At 36.4% G+C, this 24,045-nt stretch overlaps 1 protein-coding gene across 1 annotated transcript in view; it reads left to right on the top strand.

Moving 5' to 3' along the window:
- Positions 1-24,045, top strand: part of BRIP1 (BRCA1 interacting helicase 1) — a 114,610-nt gene that overhangs the window by 59,969 nt on the left and 30,596 nt on the right. The window contains exons 21-24 of the mRNA XM_062617151.1: positions 1,574-1,647; positions 2,378-2,456; positions 4,629-4,850; positions 6,683-6,840. Coding sequence (XP_062473135.1) covers positions 1,574-1,647; positions 2,378-2,456; positions 4,629-4,850; positions 6,683-6,840 — 533 coding nt within the window. The remainder of the gene's footprint in view (positions 1-1,573; positions 1,648-2,377; positions 2,457-4,628; positions 4,851-6,682; positions 6,841-24,045) is intronic.

The raw sequence follows: 24,045 nt of genomic DNA, 5'->3' as shown, positions 1-24,045 counted from the left end.
TTTTATTTTAAGTATTTTACATATTTCTTTCATTTATTGCAATCAAACTAGCCACAATTTTGCTGTAATAAAACACACTACACCTGATTTTTCAATAAAGGGTTGTTCATTTCCATCCTGTATTGGATTTTCACAGTCTTAAGTTTGGTTCATAGGTATTCATGTATTCTGACCAATTGTTAACTGGTCATTTTCAGTAGTTCATCTAAATAATGTTCTGAGCCACAGCTGTGCATGTGTTCCTTTCAATAGGATTTAAATAGTGTCCTTTCTTTACATAATAAGTGCATCTTTATAAAATTAGACACTCTGCAAGAACAACAGGAATACTGTTGAATTTCTTTAACAAGCATTATCTTGCAATACTTAGTATAAGGCATTGGGTTAAGCTTTTTATTAGATTGAATCCACATAAGGACCATATTCCCTTGATTTAGGTTTCCTGGTATTCATGTAATCATTGGATGCTGATGGTTTAGAACTAGTTGATAGAGCAGAAGCGAGCCCTAATGTTGAGAGCACTTTAAACATATGACACATCTAAAGATAAAAATACTTAATTTAGATCTAAGTAATCGATTAAATATCAAGACTCAGTAGGGTGGACACAGTTCTGTTTGTAACTGGCTCTGGACTGAAATTGTCTCATATCCCACAGCAAATGCTGAGGCAGCCTGTGGCAGGTGGCTTTGCTGATCAGCTTGATCCTCCTGAGTCTCTAATAGCTTGGTTTTCTTAAAACAAGTCTTCTATTCCAAACCACTTTTTATGTTTATGTATATCTAAATAGATAGTAGAAATCACTTAAGCTTTGTGGCTTGTCTGCTCATCTCATAGACCACTGCCTCTTACTTATCCTTCAGAAGATTTGTCTGTCTTTACATCTGTAACATTAAAAAAAAGAAAATCCATCTTCCTTTCCTTATCTGGAGCAGATTGTTTCTTTCTTGATCTTATGTTGCATCTTACTTTGATTAGAAATCCTTTAAGACATGGCCTTCTTCAAGTCAAATACTTTGCATTTATTTATCTGCATGTTATATAAAATTATTCCTTTACCATTATTTTTTAAAGCATGTATTGACCTAACAGTATTTGGCCTACTAGATAACTAGATTTTTCTAGTATTTTACGAGATACAAGATTTTCCAGAAGTTCACTAAACTCAAATCCTGACCATACCAGTCTTGCTTCAGACAACTGATGGATAATAGTCTTTGTCTTACTGCTGGGTATTGGGGTGATGAGGGGTGGACAGTTTCTTTTGGTGTAAAGGCTGTGTATATTCAGTTTTAGTTTGTCTTTATGTCTAACTATGGTATTTAATATGTTGGTGGTAAGAATGTCCTTTATTTCTATAGTTAATATTTTTATGGTGATTCCCAGTATCGAATTAGACTGCCAGCCTGCAAATAGAGGGGAAGTCAGTGTACCAACTTTCCTAGAACAATTTGTTTGGAATTCCCAAATCTATAAAAGCTAAATTCTTGACAGTTCCTGTCATACTTTGATATTGTACCTATGTGTGATCTCCTCTGTCTAAAATAATCATAAAATCTTGGATTTATTAAAGGATTGAAAGTTCAGAGGCAACGCAGACGGAGAAAAGCTGCAGTTAGGCACAGTTGCTACACCTGTGAAAGAAAGGTACCATGCGGATAGAATACAGTACCATTTTAAGTGGCTGCTGTTGAATGTTAAGGTGCAAGGGAAATAAGAATAATTTATTATGTAATCTTTTAAGTGAAATAATACAGATGAAATAGTTTATTCATGGTCTGTGTGGTTTGCTCTAGATCTTTATGATTTACATCCTCAATAGATACCTTTGTTTCTCATGGGAAACAAAAAGGCTGAGTGTTTTCAAGTCCTGTTAACACAGGTAGAAAACGCAGATATGGATTGCCTGCAGAGTCCAGCTCCTAACTCATCACAGATGTGATTCCCCTTTCAATATAAGCAGTGCTTCTGATTTCTGGTTAGTATGTAACTTATAGGGCAGGATTTGCAAAGTGTAAGGACATAATCACACTGCAACTCCAGGAGGGTTGGGCACCTATCACCTTAGCCTCCTTTGCAAAATTCCAAACTAAATCTTTGATAGCCTGGAGCTTTATAGACTATAAAATGGCTCATATTTTATACAAAAGTATTTCTAGTTGTTAGGTTAAGTGTTTTTAGCATGGTGGGTATTTTAATTATTTGCTAATATAAATTATAAATATTGATTCAAATAGATTTATTGGGGTATTTCAAGTAGTATATTTCTTTGAGGCAGTTTTGATACATTTCTTTGTGTTTATGTTGAAGTGCTTCAATCTGCATAGTTACTCTATGCAAACTAGTATTTGCATAAATTTGTATATTGTCTTGTTAGAAAGAAACACCTCACCAGCCTTGCAAGAAAGGACTTTATTGTATTGTCTGCGGAGCTGAAATACTGCCAAAAGCAGAGGGTAAGATCTCTCTAACTGGTCATTTGTTTCAGGGTGGGAATGATAGGGTTTTTAATCCGTCTTTTTACTTTTGCACTTTTGATACTGGAAGGAAATTTTAGAATAATTGTTGAATTTCTCCAGTGGATATGGGAACTGGATCAATGAGGTATTAGAAATGCCTTGGAGACTTGCAGAAGATCTTTGCGGGGGAAAAAGAGGGACTAGTCACAATATCACAACTCCTTTTCCTTGACATTTCAGTGGAAATAAGTTACTGTTACTTATTTCAGTGAAAATAAGTTACCCTTATGGCATATTTCTGTTGCTTGATTCAGTGTCCTGATATTGTGACCTATCTTAAAGTACAATGGAAGTCTGACTGGTATTAAAGAGTTAACTGAAGGCAACTGCTCCTGGCATTATGGAAGGCTGAAAGAAATTATTTGTAACATAGTGGCCCATTCATTGGGAAATGTTCCTTCTAAGGATTAGGTGTTAATTTGCTACGGGTTGCTGTGAGAAGTTTGGTTATATCTTGGCACTGTAGCTCTGTGAATCTAATACATGTCTTAATGAAACTATCAAAAGTTTTGCTGAAAAACACTCTGTTCACACTGTTGTTCTTCGAAATGTAACTTACCTTGTATTAATTTAGTTTGGGTTTTAGTCTTCTGTAACCCATTTTACAAAGTGAGGGTTAGATGTTCTTGGAAGTTGTCTCTATGGTTTTGTAAGTCACTCTAATTTAGGAAGGTCTAAAAGCTCACAATGATAGTAACAATTCTGCTACTTTTAAAAATGCACTCTATCTTCAGGCTACTGTGCCATGGGATGTAAGATCCTAATAGCAAAATGCTCTCATCAATTACATGCAAAAACAATTAGATATAGATGCTCAATGCACTTAACACATAACCCATTGTTCTCCAGGAGAATTTAGTGGGGATTTAAGTGGTGCTAGGTTTTACAGATCTTAAGGTAGGATATCTGCTTTTGAGTGCCTTGCAAGTACATCTCAAGACCTTGAAAGAAAGCCAGAATTTTTAGGTGGTGTTATAAATGATATGGAGGTTGAGATGAAGAGAAGTGTGTGTTAAACACAGAGCAGAGGCCTGTGTTCTTGTGCAGTCTTGTTTATGGCAGCCCCTATGTTATGAGACCCTTGAAGGTCCCCTGTCCGTTCTTAGGTCCCTTTTACTGCCCCAAAAGCTCATAAAGTGATAAAACAAGCATGGAACTGGTAGGAAAGAAATGACAGTAGGCAAAAAAGGAAAAAAAAAATGTCCCAAATAACCTTCTCAAGTCATCCTCTTCATGCATAAAGTGAGGGAGGCCAGGCTTGGTAGGCTGGAACCAGGTGGTAGTGGCTCACGACCCCATTGTGTGATGTAGCTGAGCTGGACATCAGGTCAAAGCTAGACCAGAAATTAACTGGATCAGATGAAATCGGAGAAAAAGAAAGGACAAGTCTTCTCTTTCACAAACCAGACCTGAGCCCAAGGGAGTATGGGAGATACCCATATTGCTTCTGGAGCTGTTAGAGTTACATACCAGCTAGCAGAGTCCTTGTTGCCATAGGGGTAAAGGAAGGCCCAGGTGATGGAGGCCACTTGTTGCCTCTCTGTTTTCACATAGCAACCATAATGTATCTCCTTTAAGACTTTTATAATCTTACCAGTTGACTTTAATTCATTTCCTTAACATTGATCTAGAAGTATCATCATATCTTTGCAATTTGGGATGTAATCTGCAAAATGGAAGCACTATGAAATTAAATTAAAGCACTCTTTAATGCCTACAGTTACCAGGGTATCCACTGTCAATGGGAATTTTTATGGTGTTTAAACTGAATTTCACATGTCAGTTGATTGAGGAAAGTTAAAACATCTGCCACAGTTTGAAGAAAATGAAAAATAAATGACTATTCAAAGTGGATGCAAGCTCTCTGGTCAATTTGGGTGTAATAACAAGGGGAAAATTATCTGCTGAAAAACAAATTTTTGGATATGTTAAAAGTCCATTTCCAAAGTCCATTTACTTCCATAGAAGTCTTTTCACTGACTTCAGTGGGTATTGGATCAGGGCCTAAATTACCATCTTGTAAAGGTGGAAAGTTTGCAGTACATTCTAACAGTACTGTATTCAAAAGCATGTGTATATATGTCTTACACCCCACTTTTTAAATTATAGGAATTTTGAGAAAAGCTTGCTGCAGTAATATTGAACTGAAAATAATCTGGAAACTCTTCAGAAATACTAGTACAAGAAGTAAAGAGTCCATTAATAATTGTATGTGTGAATTAGATGCCAGTTCAGAAGGTGATAATACGATGTTGATCATCTCAGATGCTGCAAGCCTTAGTCATCTGAAAGAAACTTTGGCAGTTTATCAGATGCCAGTGAAAAGTGAAGGTAAATCTTACTGATTACTGATAAATACCACCTAACATTTGTCAAGTCCTTTAGCTTTAACTTTACAACACATTGGTTTCTTTCATTTTCTGCAGAAGCTTTTGATTTTAGTATTGTTTTATCTCTTGATCTGTAAAATCTCCTATGGAGTGGATCAATGCGAGTCTCTTGCCCCAGTACTTCTTAATCTCCAAAGTAGCACCATAGAGGTTTTGCAGATATGAGAGTGTTCAAAGCTGTTCTAAAGCTTTGTTATAATTGTTTCCTCATTAGGAAATTTCCTCCTTGTAAGGGACATTGTATACCGTGTTACAAATCATGCATTCTACCTGTTTACTTTTCTTGAGTGTAATTGCTGCAAAGACTGTTCTTCTCAGAAAGTCTTGGTATTGACTTTTGCCCACCTTTTGATCAATAATTCTGACTTTATTTTTTTTTGTGTGATCTTCATCTCTTAGCTTCACTACATCTTTGTTGATGAAGTATTTTGGCTAACAATGCTTTGTTGCCACAGTGTGGCGGTTGAATCTGAATTATTCTGTAACTTCCACACCTTTGCATTGCTCTACTTAAATTTCTGTAAGTTTGAAGGAAGTCTGATACCCAGCCGTTCTTTACTGGATATGAATGAAATGCTCTGGCCATTTGCTTTCTCCTTCAAGGATATCATTCTGTTTCATAACTTGTTGAAAGGAACATTTTGCTGCTTAAAGCAAATTATTTTTTTTCTTACATGAAAATATCAGATCTTTCAATGATCTGGTATTTTTGTGTCCTCTCTCCAAGGGCTGTGAATGTTTCTGAAAATCCTAGGAAAGCTTTGAAAGGTGAAATGAGCATAGAAGCAATACTACCATGCTGCAGTGGAAGCTTACTGTCCAAGGCACAGCCTTTGGCTAGAAAGCAGATAAACAGCAAAACCATGTGGTTCAGTGTTTTTTTTCAGGAGTCTGGAAATACAGAAGTTGGCAAATCGGATATTGACAGTGGTACTTGGCCAAGAAAATATATACACTTATTTTCTCATAACTGGGGCATTTGCAGGACTTTTACAGCTCTTGCCTTTGGCCTTTTAGGAAATTGATAGTAAGATTTTTCCTTTGAGATGCTGTCTTGTTCAGCCATCACACTGAGAGGGAAAATTGGTTGATACATAAAAGGAGTGCCACACACAATTACTGTTGACTGGAAGCAAGCAAAACTCCACTGAGATCTGCTGAGCTCTGTATATTTAATACTGAGGGTGCATACCAGTTTCCCTTCCACTCCAAATTTCTCATGTCCTTACGTAGTATTCTGATCAGAAAAAAAAGATAAGGATAATGAGAACAGAATCATTTGTATTTCTTATAACAAATTACAGTCCATGAATTGGAGGTGTATACCCCACTGGTATATGGAGGCGTATACCCCACTGGTATATGGAGGCGTATACCCCACTGGTATATGGAGGCATATACCAGTGGCTGAAACAGGACTCTGCAGAAGTAATGTGTTCAATATGAAATGATTTCAGGTGTCAGGACATGAAACGTGTAATCCTTTAGCAGCATTCGGGTGGCAGAGACCAGAAGTACGGTACTTACTTTTGTTCATATGTGGGCAAGTCTGGTGTTAGGATGGCATAGTTAATAGTAAGTGGATTTTGGCACAAGGACTCTAATTTAGAAGTTGCTAGGTCTGCAGAGGTTGGTAAGCATTCCTTGCCATGTTACTTTCTTGGTAAATAAGAACATTACATTTCAAAATGTGAAGTGCAACTTGTGATCTTTTGTCTGTTTAAAAATATCTCTTGATGCCTATATAAAGTACTTTTTCTTTCCTTTTGAAAGACTTGAATGCCAGTTTATCTTTAAATGCTGTTTGGAACGAGAAGGAATATTCTCTGACAAGTTACTTACAATGCAGGAGCTGTGTCATTCAGTCGATTTCTCCATGTCCTTTGATAGGAGCTGAGGTTATTCATTTCAATAATAAAGTACAGTCTTGGGTAAGTCAAATTGGTTTACTTTGTACATTAAAATTGTTACTGAATTATTTGTATCTTAAATATTAAAATACTATTTTTTTTTAAAGCTAGAATGAAAATTTTATCTATATGAATTGTGTATGATTCATCTAATTTCTACCACAGAGATTTGAAATTATAGTTAAGAGCTGAGTTCGGGTCACTTAATGTATTTGTAGTTGTCTGTACTTAATTTGATGCAATGCCTATATTGAAAGGGATAGGAAAGTAGGCAGCAGCTATCCATGTCTTTCATGAAAGGAGCAATACCTATTTACACAAATTATATAGTCAGACTTGAACTTTCAGACATGTAGTTTTATATTATTTCTGGCACTAAAAAGATATTAATCAGACCCTGATGGATGAACATGGACAAGGTCTAAAGGAGTCAACAGCAAGAAAATTATTTATAGGTATTGTATTTCCAATAATTTTTGCAAAGTAAATTCTTGATTGAACTCTGTGAAAGCTATGTGTATTTTTACTGTACTCTTAGTAATTCCTTAGTTTTAGATAAAGACAGAGGGTGAGGCTCCATCCTGAACGAGCTGTGCAGGTAACCTTAGGACACCTATGCCTTTCCTCAATTTTCCCTCATTTGTACTGTGGATATAAATATAACTGAATTTAATCAGATTTTTGAGACTAAAACTTTGCCAAAAACTGAGTACAATCCTTAAGTTTTGAACTGTGTCCATCATTATCCACTGTACAAGCTATTTGAAATGCACTATACAACAGTGTGATGATGGGACAAAGTTTATGAAGCATTACTTGCCATGAGAGTTGGAATTTCAGACACTATTACTAAGATTTCATGGTATTCTAGCATTCATTTTGTATCAAAGATAATGAAATATTGAATGAATATATACTAAAATAATAGGAAATAATAGGATCCTCTGTGGTATAATGAAATTATTTGTTTTATCTTCTTAACAGTCTCTTTCTGTACATTTCAAATAAGGGGCTCTGTAACACTGCCAGGAAATCAGCAGCATTATGTTCCACTTTTGTTGCTTTCTGTGGCTGGCTGTGCAAACCAAACACTCATCAGTTTGATTCATACTGCTTGGCTAGGTAGGCAGTTGGAAGGGTGGACTGGCTGTCTTTCATCCCAGGTGCATCAGGCAGAAATGTGTAATCAGCTGGTATTGGGTTTAAAGTGTTGTGCTTTTATTAGTTTAAAACAAACAAGTGTTATGTTCTTAGCCTACTTGTAGATTAACTTTTCCTGTTTCTTTAAGCTAGAAAGACACTGTGAATTGTTTCAGGTTTCCTGAAGAAGTGTCTTCCTTTCCTATTCTTTTCTTGTATTCTGTTTCTACCCACTAGGAAGAAATCTCAGTAAACTTCTAGGCCTGGAAGAGCAATGAGGCAACAAGGCCACATCTGGCTTTGGAGAGCAGTTCTGAAAGCTAATGGCTTTCAGTAGAGATACCTAATCTGTTAATGCATGTCTGTTTCAGAGACAGGCTTGGGGAAAAACATATCCCATCATCTTAAATAGACCCTTGAAACAATTGTCAGAACTGGCATCTTTGATTCAGATCTGTTGCAAACTGTGTGACTTATGTCTAGATTAATATGCCAGATGACTTGAATGTAAGAGTTGTGGGGATGAGGAAGGAAGCTACTCTTATGTTTTTTGTGTGTGTGAAGATAATGTTACTTAGGAAGGTAGAATGGACGGAGGAGGAATGATGGTAGAGGCAAATACAGCTTTAATTTTATCACCTCCTTGCTTTATATCAAATGGCTGTTGTTTTCTTATAATTGGGAATGTATGAATGCAAATGAAGAGATATAGAATGAGTCAAAGGAGTTTAAAATGATGATTTATTATATGCTATCATATGTCAGAGCAAACACATATGCATTAAAGTGAAGAAGCTGTGATTAAGTCAGTTTTAGCTCCCAGTTACATTTGTGAATACAAGACCCTGCTGTTGTTGAGCAATATATTTGTAGAGATAAGATCAGCATTGTAGTTTATAGTGCTGCTTACCCTGTATTAAATCATGTACACTGTCATAAGGTATCATATGTCATCTTAAATTACTTTGTGTCGTGTGCTGTCTGTAAATCAAGTACAGTTAGTTCTGGAAGGCAAGGAATTGTTCCTTTAATAGAAATCATATTGCTATAGCAAAGCAAGCTTAAAACAGAATCATTGGATTTAAGGTCTGTAATTTACTTCTAGATTTGGTAATCATTTAAAGAGGTGACACTATTTTCATGACTGAATTGTAAGGTAAGATTAACAAATCACATTTTGTTTACATTTTAATGTACTTTTTATCAGTTATGCATTTACATGAAAAATTAGGGGGTTTTATTTACTGCCTCATTTTTTTACAAATTCGATTACATCATGTAATGTGTCGGCCACTGACCTAGAAACCTTCATTAACGTATTCAGACTTGGTGACATGAGCGGCATATAAACCAGTATTATTTTTATATATTCCTTAAAATACTCTAAATAATTTTATATTCCTATCTGCAGTCAGTTTTGTGAAGTGGTAACCACTTGAGAGAAGAGAGCGCTTGGCTACTTAGAGAAAATGTTTTGGTACCGTAAATGTGGAGGACTGGGGGTGCTGTAAGATCTAGCTTAGCTAATGTAATAAATTGTCTTTCAAATGTTAAAAGGTGAACGAAACTGACAATTAGATTTTTAAACTTATTAAGGAGTTGTTGCTAGAACTGATTAGGCAGTCAGCTGTTGAGACAGTAGCTTTTATATAACAGGATATTGTTTTGCTCATCACGTTACCACATTTGGCAAACTTTTATCTTAATGCGCCTATCGGGAATACCAGTCTGACCTCAATCTGAGTAAAGCCTTAATAGTCGACGTGAGGGATGCTTGCAGGAGGTGGCACGGTCATTCTCGCAGACTGTATATTTGTTATCGCATGTTAATCAGATTCATCATTCTGTTTAATAAAGATTTCATCTGCCACGCGAATGCATAATCGGCTATGTCTGAGTGACCGTCTTTTGTCTTGAGCAGATTGCTAAAACTGTATTAAGCATCATTAGACAAAAATGACGACCTTATTAATTTGTCCTTTATGTGTTTTCCAGCAGATTGGACCTCATTATTATGCAAACACAGTACACAGAGCGGCACCAGAAGTAGCTCATTAATGTTTCTTTCCCTTAGTAGGTAACAGATTATTATTGTGAAGTGTGCATGAAATAATTGCTAATTATGTGCCTGAAACTGTACAGTGATTGTCTGTCTAGATTTTTTTCATATGGTCTAAGAGCACTGTAGAAGGCCATCAGGAGTTCCCAGGTTAACAGTACCAAAGTAAGGAAACCAGAGGAAGTGAATCACAAACCATGCATTTTATCACACATTTTCCTGCCTGTAAAGAGTAAGTAGGACAGCTATGGGTTGCTTTGTAGTTACCTCTCACTACGCTTCTTATTGTGAAAGATATGACTCTCAGCTGGCAAGTAATTTAATGGATATGTCCATTAAGGAATAGATGCAGGCAAGTTTGAACTGTGGGCTTCTAGTAAAAATCCTGTAGATTTTGAAATGGTAATTCCTGAGTTAATGTGGGTTCCTTATTTAAACACCACTAAAATCTTACATATTTGCAAATACTGTTCTTTCTACTGTGTGCTTTCCCAGCTACATTTGCGTTTCTTACAGGCTCTATATTCAGTATAATTCCCCTTAAGATTTGTAAGCGTGACAGAAATTACATGTTAGGATTTGGCATTCATCTGTAGCTTGACAACTTTGTGCTGAGTGTAATTGGTTTAAGCTGGTAGCGCTTCATACTTATCCGTGGCGCATCTTCTGTAATCTGTCTGCCACTGTGGCTGATAAGACTTGGCCACAACTGAAGTTTTTGCAGTGTTAGAAATAAAATCCTGATCCATTAAGGGTTTGCATGGATTTAGCTTTGTAATCTGGTTTAGAAATTGTGAGTGGTCAAATCTTGGATACAAGCTGTGCTGTCAAAAAGATGCCGTGAAAACCATAACATCAGCTTAAATTTTCTTAACGTTACTTTTGTTGACAGTATAGCCTAAATGATATAGTGACTATTTCTCAAGAAAAGTGTTTGTGAGTGGCAATTGTTTATTATATATTAACATTGAAACAGATATCTTTGAGAATTAGTAGGAGAATAACATTCATATAAGGTCCCTTCCAACCCAAACCATTCTGTGATTCTAGCTGACGTTACTTACATCAGGTAATTTGAGTCTAACTGCATTTGGTTGGTGTTAAATAGTTGCTTATGTCAGCTAATACCATCATTTAAATATGGTGGTGGCTTCATAAAACGCAAGTTAAAATATTATATGCTAGCTGTAAAATATTCTTTAAACATTTCACATGCAATAGATCATTAGTTAGTGTATGTGAAGGACAGACATATCTTATGCTTCTGAAAAATCAATGTGAAATTGTCTGCAGAGACCAAATTCCCTTTCCTGCACTGTTAGCTGCTGGGCAAATGGATATTTGCTTGCTAAACCACTTGAATGATACAAATACAAAATAGTTGGTTAGGCTTTGAAGAAATAATTATTTCTTTTATTTTACTTGGATTATTTAAAATGACAGGGAATATATAGCTCTGAACAGGCACAGGGATGCTATTAATTACAGAGGTTCTGCAACCATGATTGTCACCATTTGTAATAAATGCTTTCTGAACTTGTAGTGATAATATTGCATACACAGATAAGTATGTTTAAATACAGTACAAGTGCCTATAAAGACAATCTTTTCTGTAAAAGCATGCATACAATTTGCAGCTAATTGTTGAATTGAGCTGAAAAGGGTTTGTATCTGCAGTACTTTGACACTGCACTTCTGCTTCACAAATTGTACTTTTCATTTCCTATGAAATGACATTCTCTGCTTTGCACTTTTTCCCTCCCAGCTACTTTGAGCTTAATAATCTGTTTAGTTACCAGTTTTAATCCATTACCACAATTAGATCTGATCTGTTATTTTCAGTGGGTGATTTTATTTCATACGGAAAACAAGAGCTCCACCACACCAGCTCTTGAGCACTTGCATGAGGCTTCTGGAGTATTTCCACAAATATTGTACTGACAGGACAGGGGTATTGGAACTTACCTGAGTTTAAATCGATTAAGTGTTTTCAGAGAATCCCTATGCAGGCTGTCAGAAGGGAAGAGCCATAAATGACCTTGGAAAAGGTGTTTCGTGTTGCTTCTTTCTGCTGGTGCCAGAATCAGTTGTCTCCCAGGAATTAATCTGTCTGAATTGCTTTACTTGTGCTTGACACTGAATGTGATTATTTGCACTTGGCCAAAAATGCATTCATTCCTTCTCTCTCAGCAAGGGGAAGGAGATCCTCGCTATGGTCACTGCTGTTTTCCACTGACACTGCTATTTGAATTATGCGGAATGCATTGAAAATACTTGCAGGCCACAGTTACCTTTCTTATAAAAAGAATGTTTGGATGCTCTTTGTCAATATTGGTTTTTGCTGAAGATGCAGCCTTATTAAAGAAGAAAAAATGGGTTTATAACTCTGGGAGGAAGGTAGATGATGTTTCAGCAAATGCCTCTATGGATGCTATTGTGTTCCCTGTTTCATTGCAAAGTGTCCCATGTATTTATCGTCATGACCCTGTTTACAGTATTCTTTGATAAGGCTGAAAGCTCTAGGTATGTGACTGGATTTGTCATTCTTTAGTTCATTCCTTGAGAGCTATATTTAAGTGAAACTCAATCCTATTCAGTGAGAAATACCTTTTAAGACCTGAATTTTCCTTCTTCTCTTGAATAATAGTACCGGGTACTTAAAAGTTTATTTGTGCAAGTGCAGATTTCCATGGTCACTGACAAGAAGGGATAACTCTTGAGTAACTACTAACTAGTTAAGGAGTGCATTGCACCATAAACCCAGTACAGGGAGGGATGCAGAAACTGGCCTGGAAAGCACAGGAATGAGGCCAACTCTTAGATCATAAAACCCATTCTTTCTCTGGATATTCTTATGATATAATTTATAGTCTTTACCCAATTTTATTTTTAAATTCCAAAGTACTGTTTCTTCTCTTTCTACAGTTTAATTCTCATTAATCATAAATGTCTTCATGCAAGATATTGTTAGGAGGGTGAATAAGAAGATACGATCTGCAGAGTTTTTAGTAGGTTGATGACAGCTACATTTCTGTCTCCTCTGATAGAGCTTGCTGAGTGTCAGAAGATGTTAGACACGGGTGAGAAAGCTGGTCAGCAGAGGTGCAAGCCAGACAACAGCAGGAGTGATTGGGGGGAAGCCAGTAAATGCACTATGTTATCTTTCTCACCTGAAAGTATAGCTTTCCCTTGTTGTTGAGGTCAGGGACAATTGTGTAGGTTCCCTTAAGTGTTGTAGGATGATTTCATAGCATCTGATATGATATGCTTTTACCAGGAAGATCTCTTCATTGAGGATGGTTTTTATCATTGATGATGACAGAGATTATTTCCATTTAAATGTAGCACTAGATCCATAACCTTGTGCCTCTGTGGCTTTAGGACTATGATGTTAAAACGGACTGGTCTGGGCACAAGCCTGATGGGGGTGCGTGAAAGCATCTGTTCATGGGGGCTGCTCACAAAGGGGTCTTCTGAGAAAAACTGCATACAGGAGAGGAAAAGGAGTTAAAATATATATAACTACTTTAAATATTTTTTAGCAAGATATTTAAAAATACAGGAAACAGAAACTCACCCAACATATATTAAATTTCCCTAAAGTGCTGAGACAGTCACCAGCACTGTGATTTATTGTCTGTCTGGCACTGATAATCAAGTGATCTTTCATCAACAAGCCAATGCTCACTGAAGTTGTGAGTGACAAATGCAACAATTTTGCTTCCTTCTTTTGCAGTAGTGCTGTATTGATGCAAAAATAGAATAAGGTTTTGTGTATAAAAACTCAGGTCATCTCTGCAGGCAAAGCTGGCTTTGAAGGAAAGCCTGAGTTGGGAAGTTTCTGTCCTTCCACTACTCCTAGGTCTTAATCTGTGCCTTGGTCTGTTCCTCTGCTGTGACAGGGCAACTCTTTAAGAAGCTGCATTGCAAAATGCATCTCTGGAATGGTTTGGATTAAGAATATTGCCATTTCTGTCGCATTATTTTTAAACTGGATCATTTCAGGCATTTGATTTGTGGTACAATCGCACAAATGGTTTTTATCACAAAAGTGAGATCTGGGACATGAAGAAGCAGAAAGTTATGCACTGAGAGCTGGAGCTTGAAAGTTATGGAAAATGTACAGTAGCAGCTGCTGAAATTACAGATTCAACATTCTGATTGTTTTATATTCTAATGAGCAGCCCTTGCTGCAAGCTAGGATTTTTATACTGATTATGTCAGCCACATAGTGCAGCTGCCACTGACTCCTCAGTCAGCAGTAACAAAACCCCTCTTTGTTATCAGTATGGGAAATATCTTGGCCATTGTGGGTGTGAATTCAAAACAGAATAGCAGTCATGCACAGGCAAAATTAAAAGCTCCACGATTCATTGACAGGAATCTAAACGTTGTGTATAACTAACTGTATTCAAGTCTTTTTTAAATTTGTACTTTACCTTGTTGCATAATTAAAATATAGATGAAGCAGTTAAAGCATCTGAATGCCACAGAACTTTTACTCATTAGGTGCCTCTAAACTTCCCATCATTCGTTTTGTATACTGAACTCACCCTTCTTGTAAATTTCTCTTCTATTATAAAATGCTAACCTCCAGTCAAGGTAAGCACATTTGTAATTGAACTTCTCTTTTATTCTTAAAGTGAGTGTACCTTCAAGTAGTTTGACACTTAAGTTTACTAAGTGATAGCCATTTTTCACACTTTAAGAGCCAAGTGGTTGTAGTAGAATGAAAGAGGGAATTAGATTTGTTGCAGATGTTTTCTAAATCAGCTACGCCTGGGTTCTGCGAGCCGTTCCACCTTTCTAGGAAAGTAGGATAAAATGGACCTATATAATGCAAACATAGTATTATAGGTTTACCTAACTAAACTCCATGGTGTGTGTCAGACCAGGCAGACTGTGGTATGAAGTGGACAGGGATATTCTCTGTGGTAGTTATGCCTGGCTAGTTCGCTGTAGGAATTCTAGTTTGGGAACTTTTCTAGTTCTTAAATTGCAACCATACAGCACTAATATAAGGTAGGGGGGTGGAAAGACAGACAATTACAATCATTCTTCCATATGTAATTTGTATATGGTATTGGTTATTTTTATTGTTTAAGTTCATAGTTTCTTCGTATTGATGGAATACAAACATTTGGCCAAATTCTTTGCCTGAAGTAAGTGGAGCCAAGGACAAATTTGGATTTCTCCTCTCTGAAGGGCTTGAAATAATAATAATAATTTGAAAAAAAAATGGCTAAGATTTTAAAGATTTTTATGGTATTTATAGATAGATGTGTGGCTATACAGAGGTTTAACCACGTCTTTCTTCAGGGAGGAACAAGGCTATCAGATAAAACAATACCTCAGCACATTTGAATTCACGTAAATCGTACGTGACTCCAGACATGTTTGAGCTGCCTTTCCTACGGCTTCCTAGTACAGAGATGGAAAAAAAGCTTCTCAAAACTTCTAGCTGGTGTTCATTAGGTGCTTTGAAATGGTCAGATTAAAGTTTATGTAGAAGCATGAGTTATTATTGCTTAATGGACTTGTGTCAGTTTTGTACCATTTCCATGCTACAACAGCATACTTTTAAATTGTAAATTTAAATATTTTAATAATGTAAAAATAATGAGTGTTTTCATTCTAATTGATACAGAGTCATTAAAATCTATGTAGGATCTCATTTATGTTGTTTTTTTTTTTCTTAATGCAGCGTATAAAATGGTTATTTTAGCTTTAGATTAAAGTGAAGAATTATTCTTGGGCAGTTTTGATATCTAAGTTTTGTATTTTATAAACCTCAGCTGCAGTTCACACTTGTGGAAACTGTAACTGTCCTTTTATTTTTAACAGCAGCCTAGGGTATGGTTGAAAGAGGCATATTTCCATTTTGGCTTTTGTTTGAGCAGCTTCCAAAACATCAGTCTACTTTTTTTTCTGGAAAATTTGCCAAGTCTAGCTCAGATCAAGTTTCTTTGTTAATTTGTTCTTTTAAGCATCTGGATCAGAAACCATATCCCATACTATGCAGTAATGAAACATTTGGAAATCATCTGAGAAATCGTAGTAAAGGCATGATAGTACTGTACATTCTTTTTAAAAGTAAGAAATCTGTAGCTTACAGAGTAGTTTGGAGGGGTTTTTTTGAGTGAATGTGATTTTGCTTGAACCACCCTACCATGAGATTACACCTCATTCTTCTGGGAAACAAGCAGGCGTTATCTCTTGAACTGTTGTCATCCCTCTTATCGCTGTAAACTATGGGTTTGCTTCATGCGTAGAAATATTCCATGCCAAATTTTAACATTCTGGGATATTTCTGCATGGGGAAAATGTTTATAAATAAAGGTTATTTTTAATGTAACCCATAAAGCTAATCTGCGGCAAACTGGTAAATGATTTGGTTTAGTTTTTCTCATGTATTGAAGTACTTATGCTTTTTAAAAGAAGAATCAATGCCCTACATGTAAGTTCATCAGTGGAGCTAAACCCCTTCATTTTACTAGTTTAAAATAAATCATTAGAATTCATAGTAATAGAGAAAATGTTTTTCTCGTGTCATAAACTTGAGAGCCGTTGTGTAAAGTCAAATCTGCTCATGCTATAGTTTCAGTATAAATTGTGTTGAAGAATACAGTTTGAAGAGAAACAGATCTAAATTCTAGTGGTAAAGAATTAGCATGCCCTCTTAATTAGCTGTAAGACTACTAAATTGAAGAAATGTTTGTCCATTAAATACAGTCCTCCTTGTAAAAAAGTCCTCAGGAAGGATGGGGAAAAGAAGAGAAGGCACTTGGGGAATTTGGAAAGGAATATGTATGTTCTGCATTACTTTTAAAGCAAATATATTTGTACTCTGAAAAGAATTAGTGCTGTAGCCAAAACACTCATTACATTCCTCCGCAGTGCGCTGTCCACATGACTGACTGTGATTAAGAGGCAAGCTTTATTTTGGGGTTTTTTGGTATAATGCAGATGTCTGAATGTTAATTTTAATGAGTCATTTTTTAATTAATTTATTTCCAAACTATTTTGTTGCTTTGAAAGTCATGCAAAGCAGCAAGAGAACCCCCATGAATGGAACCAGAATGTTTCCTTTCTTACAGCTTGATTTCAACTATCAGCTGATAAAACAGACCCCAAATCCAAACCACTTGTTGCTTTGGATTTTGTTCTGAATGTCACCTTCAGGGAATGAATCTGAGCCAATTTTCTCTTCAAGAGAGTGGAATTTTTACTTCCTTTCTCTTTTAGGCTCGTCTTATCTACCGCCACTTTGTTATATGGTATCCCTTGTAAAATGTATTCTTCCGCAGTATGTATTTCAGCAGTTATATTAGAAACATTTAGCCTGTCCAAATGACATTAACATGGTGGATAATCAAAGGAGACAAGTCAAGAGAGGCATTTGTCAATAATACAAATTTGTCCTTCATCTCAAAGTTTATTCAGCAGCATTCAGGGAAATCCTGCTTGTTTGACAAGAGCGTCAGATACTCTTGCAAAGGAATTTACACAAATATTTAATCTCTCTGAGTGTGAATAATCACTTTCCTCAATGGGGCACACATCACGCTCAGGGCTTCCTGGAGTCATCGGTTTACCTGGCACTGGGGATAGTGTGTGCAACAAGTTCTCGTTTCTCCAATTTCCAAATACAGTGCTGGGTTTGGTTTGCTTTTAAAGGCTGTTTTCTTGCACCCTTCTGTGTCATCCAACATGATTTTTTTTCCTCCCCTGGTGTTGGGCCTGTTTGCTCAATTGTGAATGTCCTTGTAATGATGAAGGAGAAAACATGAATGGTTGTACCACACAGAACAAGGAGGAAAAAGCAGATGGCTGCTCTGTTAATGGGGCTTCTCCACTTGATCTCACAGGGAGAGAGACCTTTTCATTGTCAGAATTTCTCAAAGCTCATTGATTTTTCATTTATTTGCTTTTGAATCACTGCTGTGCTGTTATCAGTAGATGCCAAACCTTTCGCTGGGCTGCACATTTCACTACTTTTGTGATACTTGGTCTTTTAGGATTCCTGGACAGAACTTTCCTTTCCCCTTTGCATTAGGAACACTCATTAGATTCTGAATAAACCAGGCACAGTCATTCTTTTTTGTGGTTGCTTGTTTAAAATAATCTAAATACAGTATATTTTTTACAGTTTTTGCTTAGTACTTCAAAATATGAAAATAAAGATTTAGCAGAACGATTTTGCTTTCTAGTTCAGCAGCTCTGGGTTCTTTTTATATAGCAGATTTTCCCCCACAGTTCTGTTTAAAATGCATTTCTTTAAATAAAACAAAGCCCACAAAAGAGATTCTGGATGAAAGTTTAGCCATGTTGTACAGCATTATTCAAGTTCTTCATCCTCTTCTGAAGGAAACTGGGATGGAATGCCTTGAGATCAAGGTTGCAGAACTGAACAAAGTTTTCCAAAGCTCTATGCTTAAGCAGGAACAGCTGCAGTCTTGTATTGCTGCTTTTTTAATTAATCAAACCCACTTCCTCCACTGTATACTTCCTTATGGTCTGGAGCTGGAAAATAGGAAAATAGGAATTTAATACAGATTCATGTTTGCTTACTTATGCATTTGCTTTTATAGAACAAATTAATATAGCTAGAGTGTTATTTTTCTCTTCTCTATTTATCATCTTACTACTAGTATTTTTATAATAGACTGAATCGCAGTCCTTCAAAGCTTTATTTTCTGCAGTTCTATCCATGCCAGCTGTCTCTTGGGCAGCAGTGGAGCTCTTGAGAGCAGGAGTTGTAGAGCCATTCCTCTGCTTTATAGCACATATTACACTATATTAACACAGTCTGTCCCTATTACAGGAGGGTTCTCAACCATTTGTTTGGTATGATTAGAGATGATTGCTAGTCATTAAAGATTCTATTGATTTTCTTTTTGGCAAAAGTTAGGAATGTCAGCTTATATAGCTCATTTGTCATCGCTGAACTGGGGGTTGAATCTTTCTTCATTACTGTGTTTTCCAGTAGCGTGACTCTGAACTCCATTGGGTTTATATTGTCATGACTTAATCTTAGAACTCTGTTAAAGAATTGTTTTGTAAAGGAGGGGGAAGCAGTGTTCGTAGCGGCATCTGCAAAAGAACATACATTTCAGTCATTTTGATGCTGCATGGCATACTAAAGAAAAAAGTTGAAATGTTAGCATTCAAAAGATGCTTCCTTCCCACTTGTGTTCTGTATTAAGCCATAGGTAAAATACTAGACCACTGAAAAGTTAACTTATGAAAAATGTAACCCAGGTCTACTTCTACTATTTTTCATAACCATTACTGTTGGTTTGGGTTTTTTTTTCAATTACTAAGTTTACGGATAGATTAAATGACATACACAGATAATACTAAAAACTTTGTGAGTAAAGTGCTTAACATGAACTTAAATCAATACACACCTTTGTCCACTGGTGTGCATTTGAATCTGGGCTCCTGGACTCCACTGCGAAGTCCTGCTCATGCCAGTAAGTATGTTTTGGAGCAGATAGACTATGGACATATCTGTTTATTTGAGAGTTGGGAAAGTGCTGGAGGAATAATATGGATGTCAGTAAGGTTGAGGGGTGGCTGGAAAAACAGAAAACAGCTGTAAAAAAAAACCCCTATGTTTAAAGTGTATTTTGGATGGAGTAGAAGTTTGCCTGAAAGACCAGCTCGAAATGTAGAAATACCACCACTTGTGATGACAACAAAGGCTTATGTGCAAGTAGCACACGTTGTGCTCTTCGAAGAGGTGCCTGTTTCCTTTTAAACATCCAGGGTAATGTGTCACTTTCATTCTGGTGGTAATCTTATGGAGACAAAATGCACAGATTTTCTTCCTGGGATAAGTAAGGTGGGTGGATGGTTCCCAATTTTATTCCTAGAAAATTGTGAGTATGAACATCAGCTTTCTTTGATTAAATTAAATTTTTAGTGCTTGGGATTGTACAGTAAAGATAAGAAACAATACAAATATGTTTTAAAAACCTGAAAAACAAAGATAGATAATTTGTTCTTGTAGATTTTATATAATTTTTAGGTTTCAGAGACTGGAGTTGTGACTTCAGACCACGTCACTGTATGAGATAACTGGTCCATTTTGGCTATGAAATTTCCATATTACTCAATTCTTTATTGCATGTGAAGTCAGCCATGTCATACCAACTCTACGCAATAAATTTTCAGGACCTGGAACAATGGAAGAAACTTTGATGATCCCCTATTTAAAAGAGTAACTGAACAAAGAGCTGTGAAAGTGTGGGATAAAACAGTTATTTGAATTGGAATTCCCAGGAAGAAGTAATAAATCCTTTAACTAATGGGAAGGTTTGGGTGATAGGCAAATGTGCTGTAGCTGGTGTTTCAAGAGCCACGGATCTGGACCCAGACAGGAACCAAAACAGGAGTCAGGGGTCTGGAAGTCTAAATCAGAAACTGATATATAAATCAGAGGTCAGGAGTGCTGTTTGGAGCCACAGCTGCTGCCTTATATTGCTGACCAAAGGCTGCCTTAAACAGTTATTAATCCAGTCATACAGGGTGGGTGTACTTGCAGTTGCCATTACTCACCTGAAGGGCTGATTTGTCCAGCTATTGCTGATAGAGATGGCTAGAGAACTTATCTTTGAGCCTATTAGATTTAGCAATGGGACAGTATTCTGATAAAAGAGAAAAATAATTATCTTAGAGGGAGAGGTTGAAAAAGATTGAGAGAGTCTTTGTAATTCAGACAGTAAATATGAGCAGGATGTGAGGAGTTTGGACAACTTTGAGAAATTTGGTTGAAGCTTAGAAAATTCTCAAAATTATGAGATGTTGATTGATGTTTATTGTGGGATTTTATTGTTTTAAATCCATGTAAACCCACTGTGTCCACTTTTTCTGTTATACATGTGAAGAGATGACATGCACTCAGATTCCTGGGGCTGTAGGGAAGGACTGTTTCCATCAGCAGAAACTGTGAGGGTTATCACTAGGCCGGACTGTGAACTCCAATTTTATAACCCTATCCTTAAGAAATATGTCAGAGAGTCACTACTGAGTTCTTCTCAGGTCAAAGGAAGCAGAAGATTATATATATCTAATATGGAAGAACAGCCTGTGCTGAAGGGGAGCCTTCTACTTACAGCAACACTGGGGACATGTCCAGCTCATTATTATGGCTGGGCGTTTGCAGAACTTGGCTGTTGTACTAGAAGAAGCTTGTGACATGGTTTGAAGTGGTATCTGAATGGAAATTGAAGTGGTTTAGCCAAAACTAATGTGTTTGTAGTTTTATTCTGGAGGTGGAGCCAGGAAAAGTATGTAGCAATGTGTCACTCATTACAATTTATTGTAATTGAGATGTGCATCCAGTGGAGTGTGCAGAATGCTAAGCATGAAAGACCAAACTTAGCCATATGTTCAACACACTAATGTTTTAGACTTTAGTTTGCATCTGATTTTTGTGTCAGGTTGTTTTCTATTTATATCTTTGCTTTCACTGCTTTGGAAAGAAGTGTGGAAGACAAATCAAATAAGATTTACTAATAGCAGATAGTGGAAATAATAAGTAAGTGTGGTGATATAAAGCCCGTACAAGAACATGCTGGCTTCCCATTCTTTTTACTTTGTCTAACAGTGAATCTACAGAGCTATATAAATGTAAATTAAAGGTGCTGCTGATGATTCTGGTGACATTTTATAGTAGGGGCAGTTATTATAAACTCAGTACAATTTCCTGAAATATTCTTTAGGAGCTACTTCATAAGGTACAAGGGTGTGTGTTTGTGTGTCAAGTGGAATCAGTATCACAGCAAAAGAATCATGGGGATGCCTGTGTAGTTTTTTGACTTTGTAGTATAAAAATTCTTTATTGTGCAAAAGGTAACTGAGGTAGAAAAGGCTTTACATTAAGTGGAATATGTTTGCAAACAGATTATAAATTGCTGCTTATCTTGTCCCAAGTTATATTAAAAGCCCTATTCTAGAATCTAGTGATAGGAATATATGGGAATCTCTGTTTCCATACTAATATTTTTTAGGTATAAGAGAGGAAATATGCCCGATGATATTAATTTGCTGTTAACTAATAAAGTACAACATCAGTAACCGGCAGTTAATCTATCAACTCATGCCATGACATCTTACTTGTTGTTTTAATATGTCATAAGCATGAAATGTGTTTTTCAGGTATGTTTTACATTTGCACCAGGTAATGGAAAGTACAATATATTACGTGCTTGTGCCCCAGAGGAAACTTTTAAACAAAAATAATTGAATGCAATAAATCTTCCCTTGCGTTCTTTCTGGTATGCCTTCTACATTGTATCATTGAGTTCATACTTCCAGAAACCTTGTTGGTAGTGACAGGATAAAAGTGCTGATGCAAGGGACAACTGCCTTTGTTTTCTTTACGTGTCAAGATTGGCTTAATTTTCTCTCTCTTTTTATTCTTCATTTCTTCAGCAAGTGACTTCTTTTTTTTTCCTGAGATTTAGAGTCTTATTACAGATTGCTGTTACTATTGGTAATAAGACTATAGTTTTTCAAATAATTAGGAACATCCACAAGCTAATAAATCTGTCCTAAAATGCTCATTTGGGTGTGTACGTTGCATAAGTTTGTGTTCAGCCGTGTCTCTGCATGGTGATTTATCAGGTGCTTATTTTCAAATGTTTTCATCGTACACAGTGGTGAGATGATTTGATGCACAGTAGGTTTAATAACTTCAATGCTTAGATTATTATTCCTGTTAGGTGTATGGTTTATTTACCCCCTTATCAGACTCTAATCTTAAAGACTGCCTTGTCCTTTGAGTATGCAACTCATTTTAGTTGGTGCCTAGCAAGTATAAGAATTTCATAAGTCACCTTTTACAGCATCTGATATACCACTTGGTTAGTTGCTTCAGGAGGTATAGAGGTACATAGTAGGCCATGTAATGAATATAAACTTGACTGTAATAATTATTGCCGTCTTTTTAATTGAATATACCATTTCAGCAATCAGTGGTGGTTGCTTTTCAAAGCAGCATAGCTGTGCTTAACAGTGGTGATACATTGTACTGAAAGTTTCTAAGAATATACAAATGGAAGAGTTTTAGAAAAAAGGAATGGTGTGGATTATAAGTAATCCAGTAAAAATAAATGTAGCCCAGGCTTGCAGTCCTGGTTCATCCAGCTACTTTCCCCACCCAGGTGTTTGTTTAGCAGGAAGTCTTCTTGAGACATGTTGAGAGAGGAATTTCACTCAAAGCTGGTTGGACAAGTCCAGTGTCATGTAGTTTCAAAGCCAGAAGCAGTCATGCTTTGTTATAAACTATTTCCTCTAAATGCTAATCGTAGCTTGAGACAAATATTGATCTCTCAGCACAATGAATGCTGTATTGGGCTATAATATAAATATTAAAGACACTTATGTTTGGGTTTGTCATTTCCTCGGTGATTTTATCTTTTATAGAACTACAAACATTACAAAAAAAATCAATCTGATTTTGATGATAGTATAGAAATAAAAACCTTAAAGGTGATCTCAAAGTGTCACTGCTGAATTAAACCTGTTTCAGAATCTTCTTCTTTGTAGAAGTCTATTGAAAAAAACAAAATCTTAGCCTAAGTCCTACCTAGCCTAGAATGCAAAATATTACCAGCAGACTAAAACATAGTAGCTGAAACCAATTGCAAACAGATGGGATTTTCTATTCTGATTGGCCATATGTTGCCATAGTAAAAAAATTGAAAAATCCAGTCAAAACATAACTCATCTGAAGGAAATGACCCTGATAGTTCCTGACGACTATATGGAATTTTTTAGAGCTAACGCATAGAATATATCAAACCTTCTGGAAGAATGGCAGGTATTTGTAAAGGAAGGGGTAGAGTGTTTGGGGAGTTCAGAGGGAAAATACAGCTTTGGGGGAAAAAAGCCCCAAACCCAGCCCACCACCACCACCACCACCAAAAGCTCTGCCATCTACACAGGTGTAAACAAAAAGTACAGAACTGGCACAGGTTTAAGATGAATCACGCAAAGCCATTCTCCTGGGCATTGCT

Source organism: Pezoporus occidentalis, unplaced genomic scaffold (assembly GCF_034315485.1).
Source record: "Pezoporus occidentalis ecotype Australia unplaced genomic scaffold, CSIRO_AGI_Poc_V1 ctg192, whole genome shotgun sequence".
In the NCBI taxonomy this organism is placed as follows: Eukaryota; Metazoa; Chordata; class Aves; order Psittaciformes; family Psittacidae; genus Pezoporus; species Pezoporus occidentalis.
This window is presented reverse-complemented; position numbering and strand designations above follow the sequence as displayed.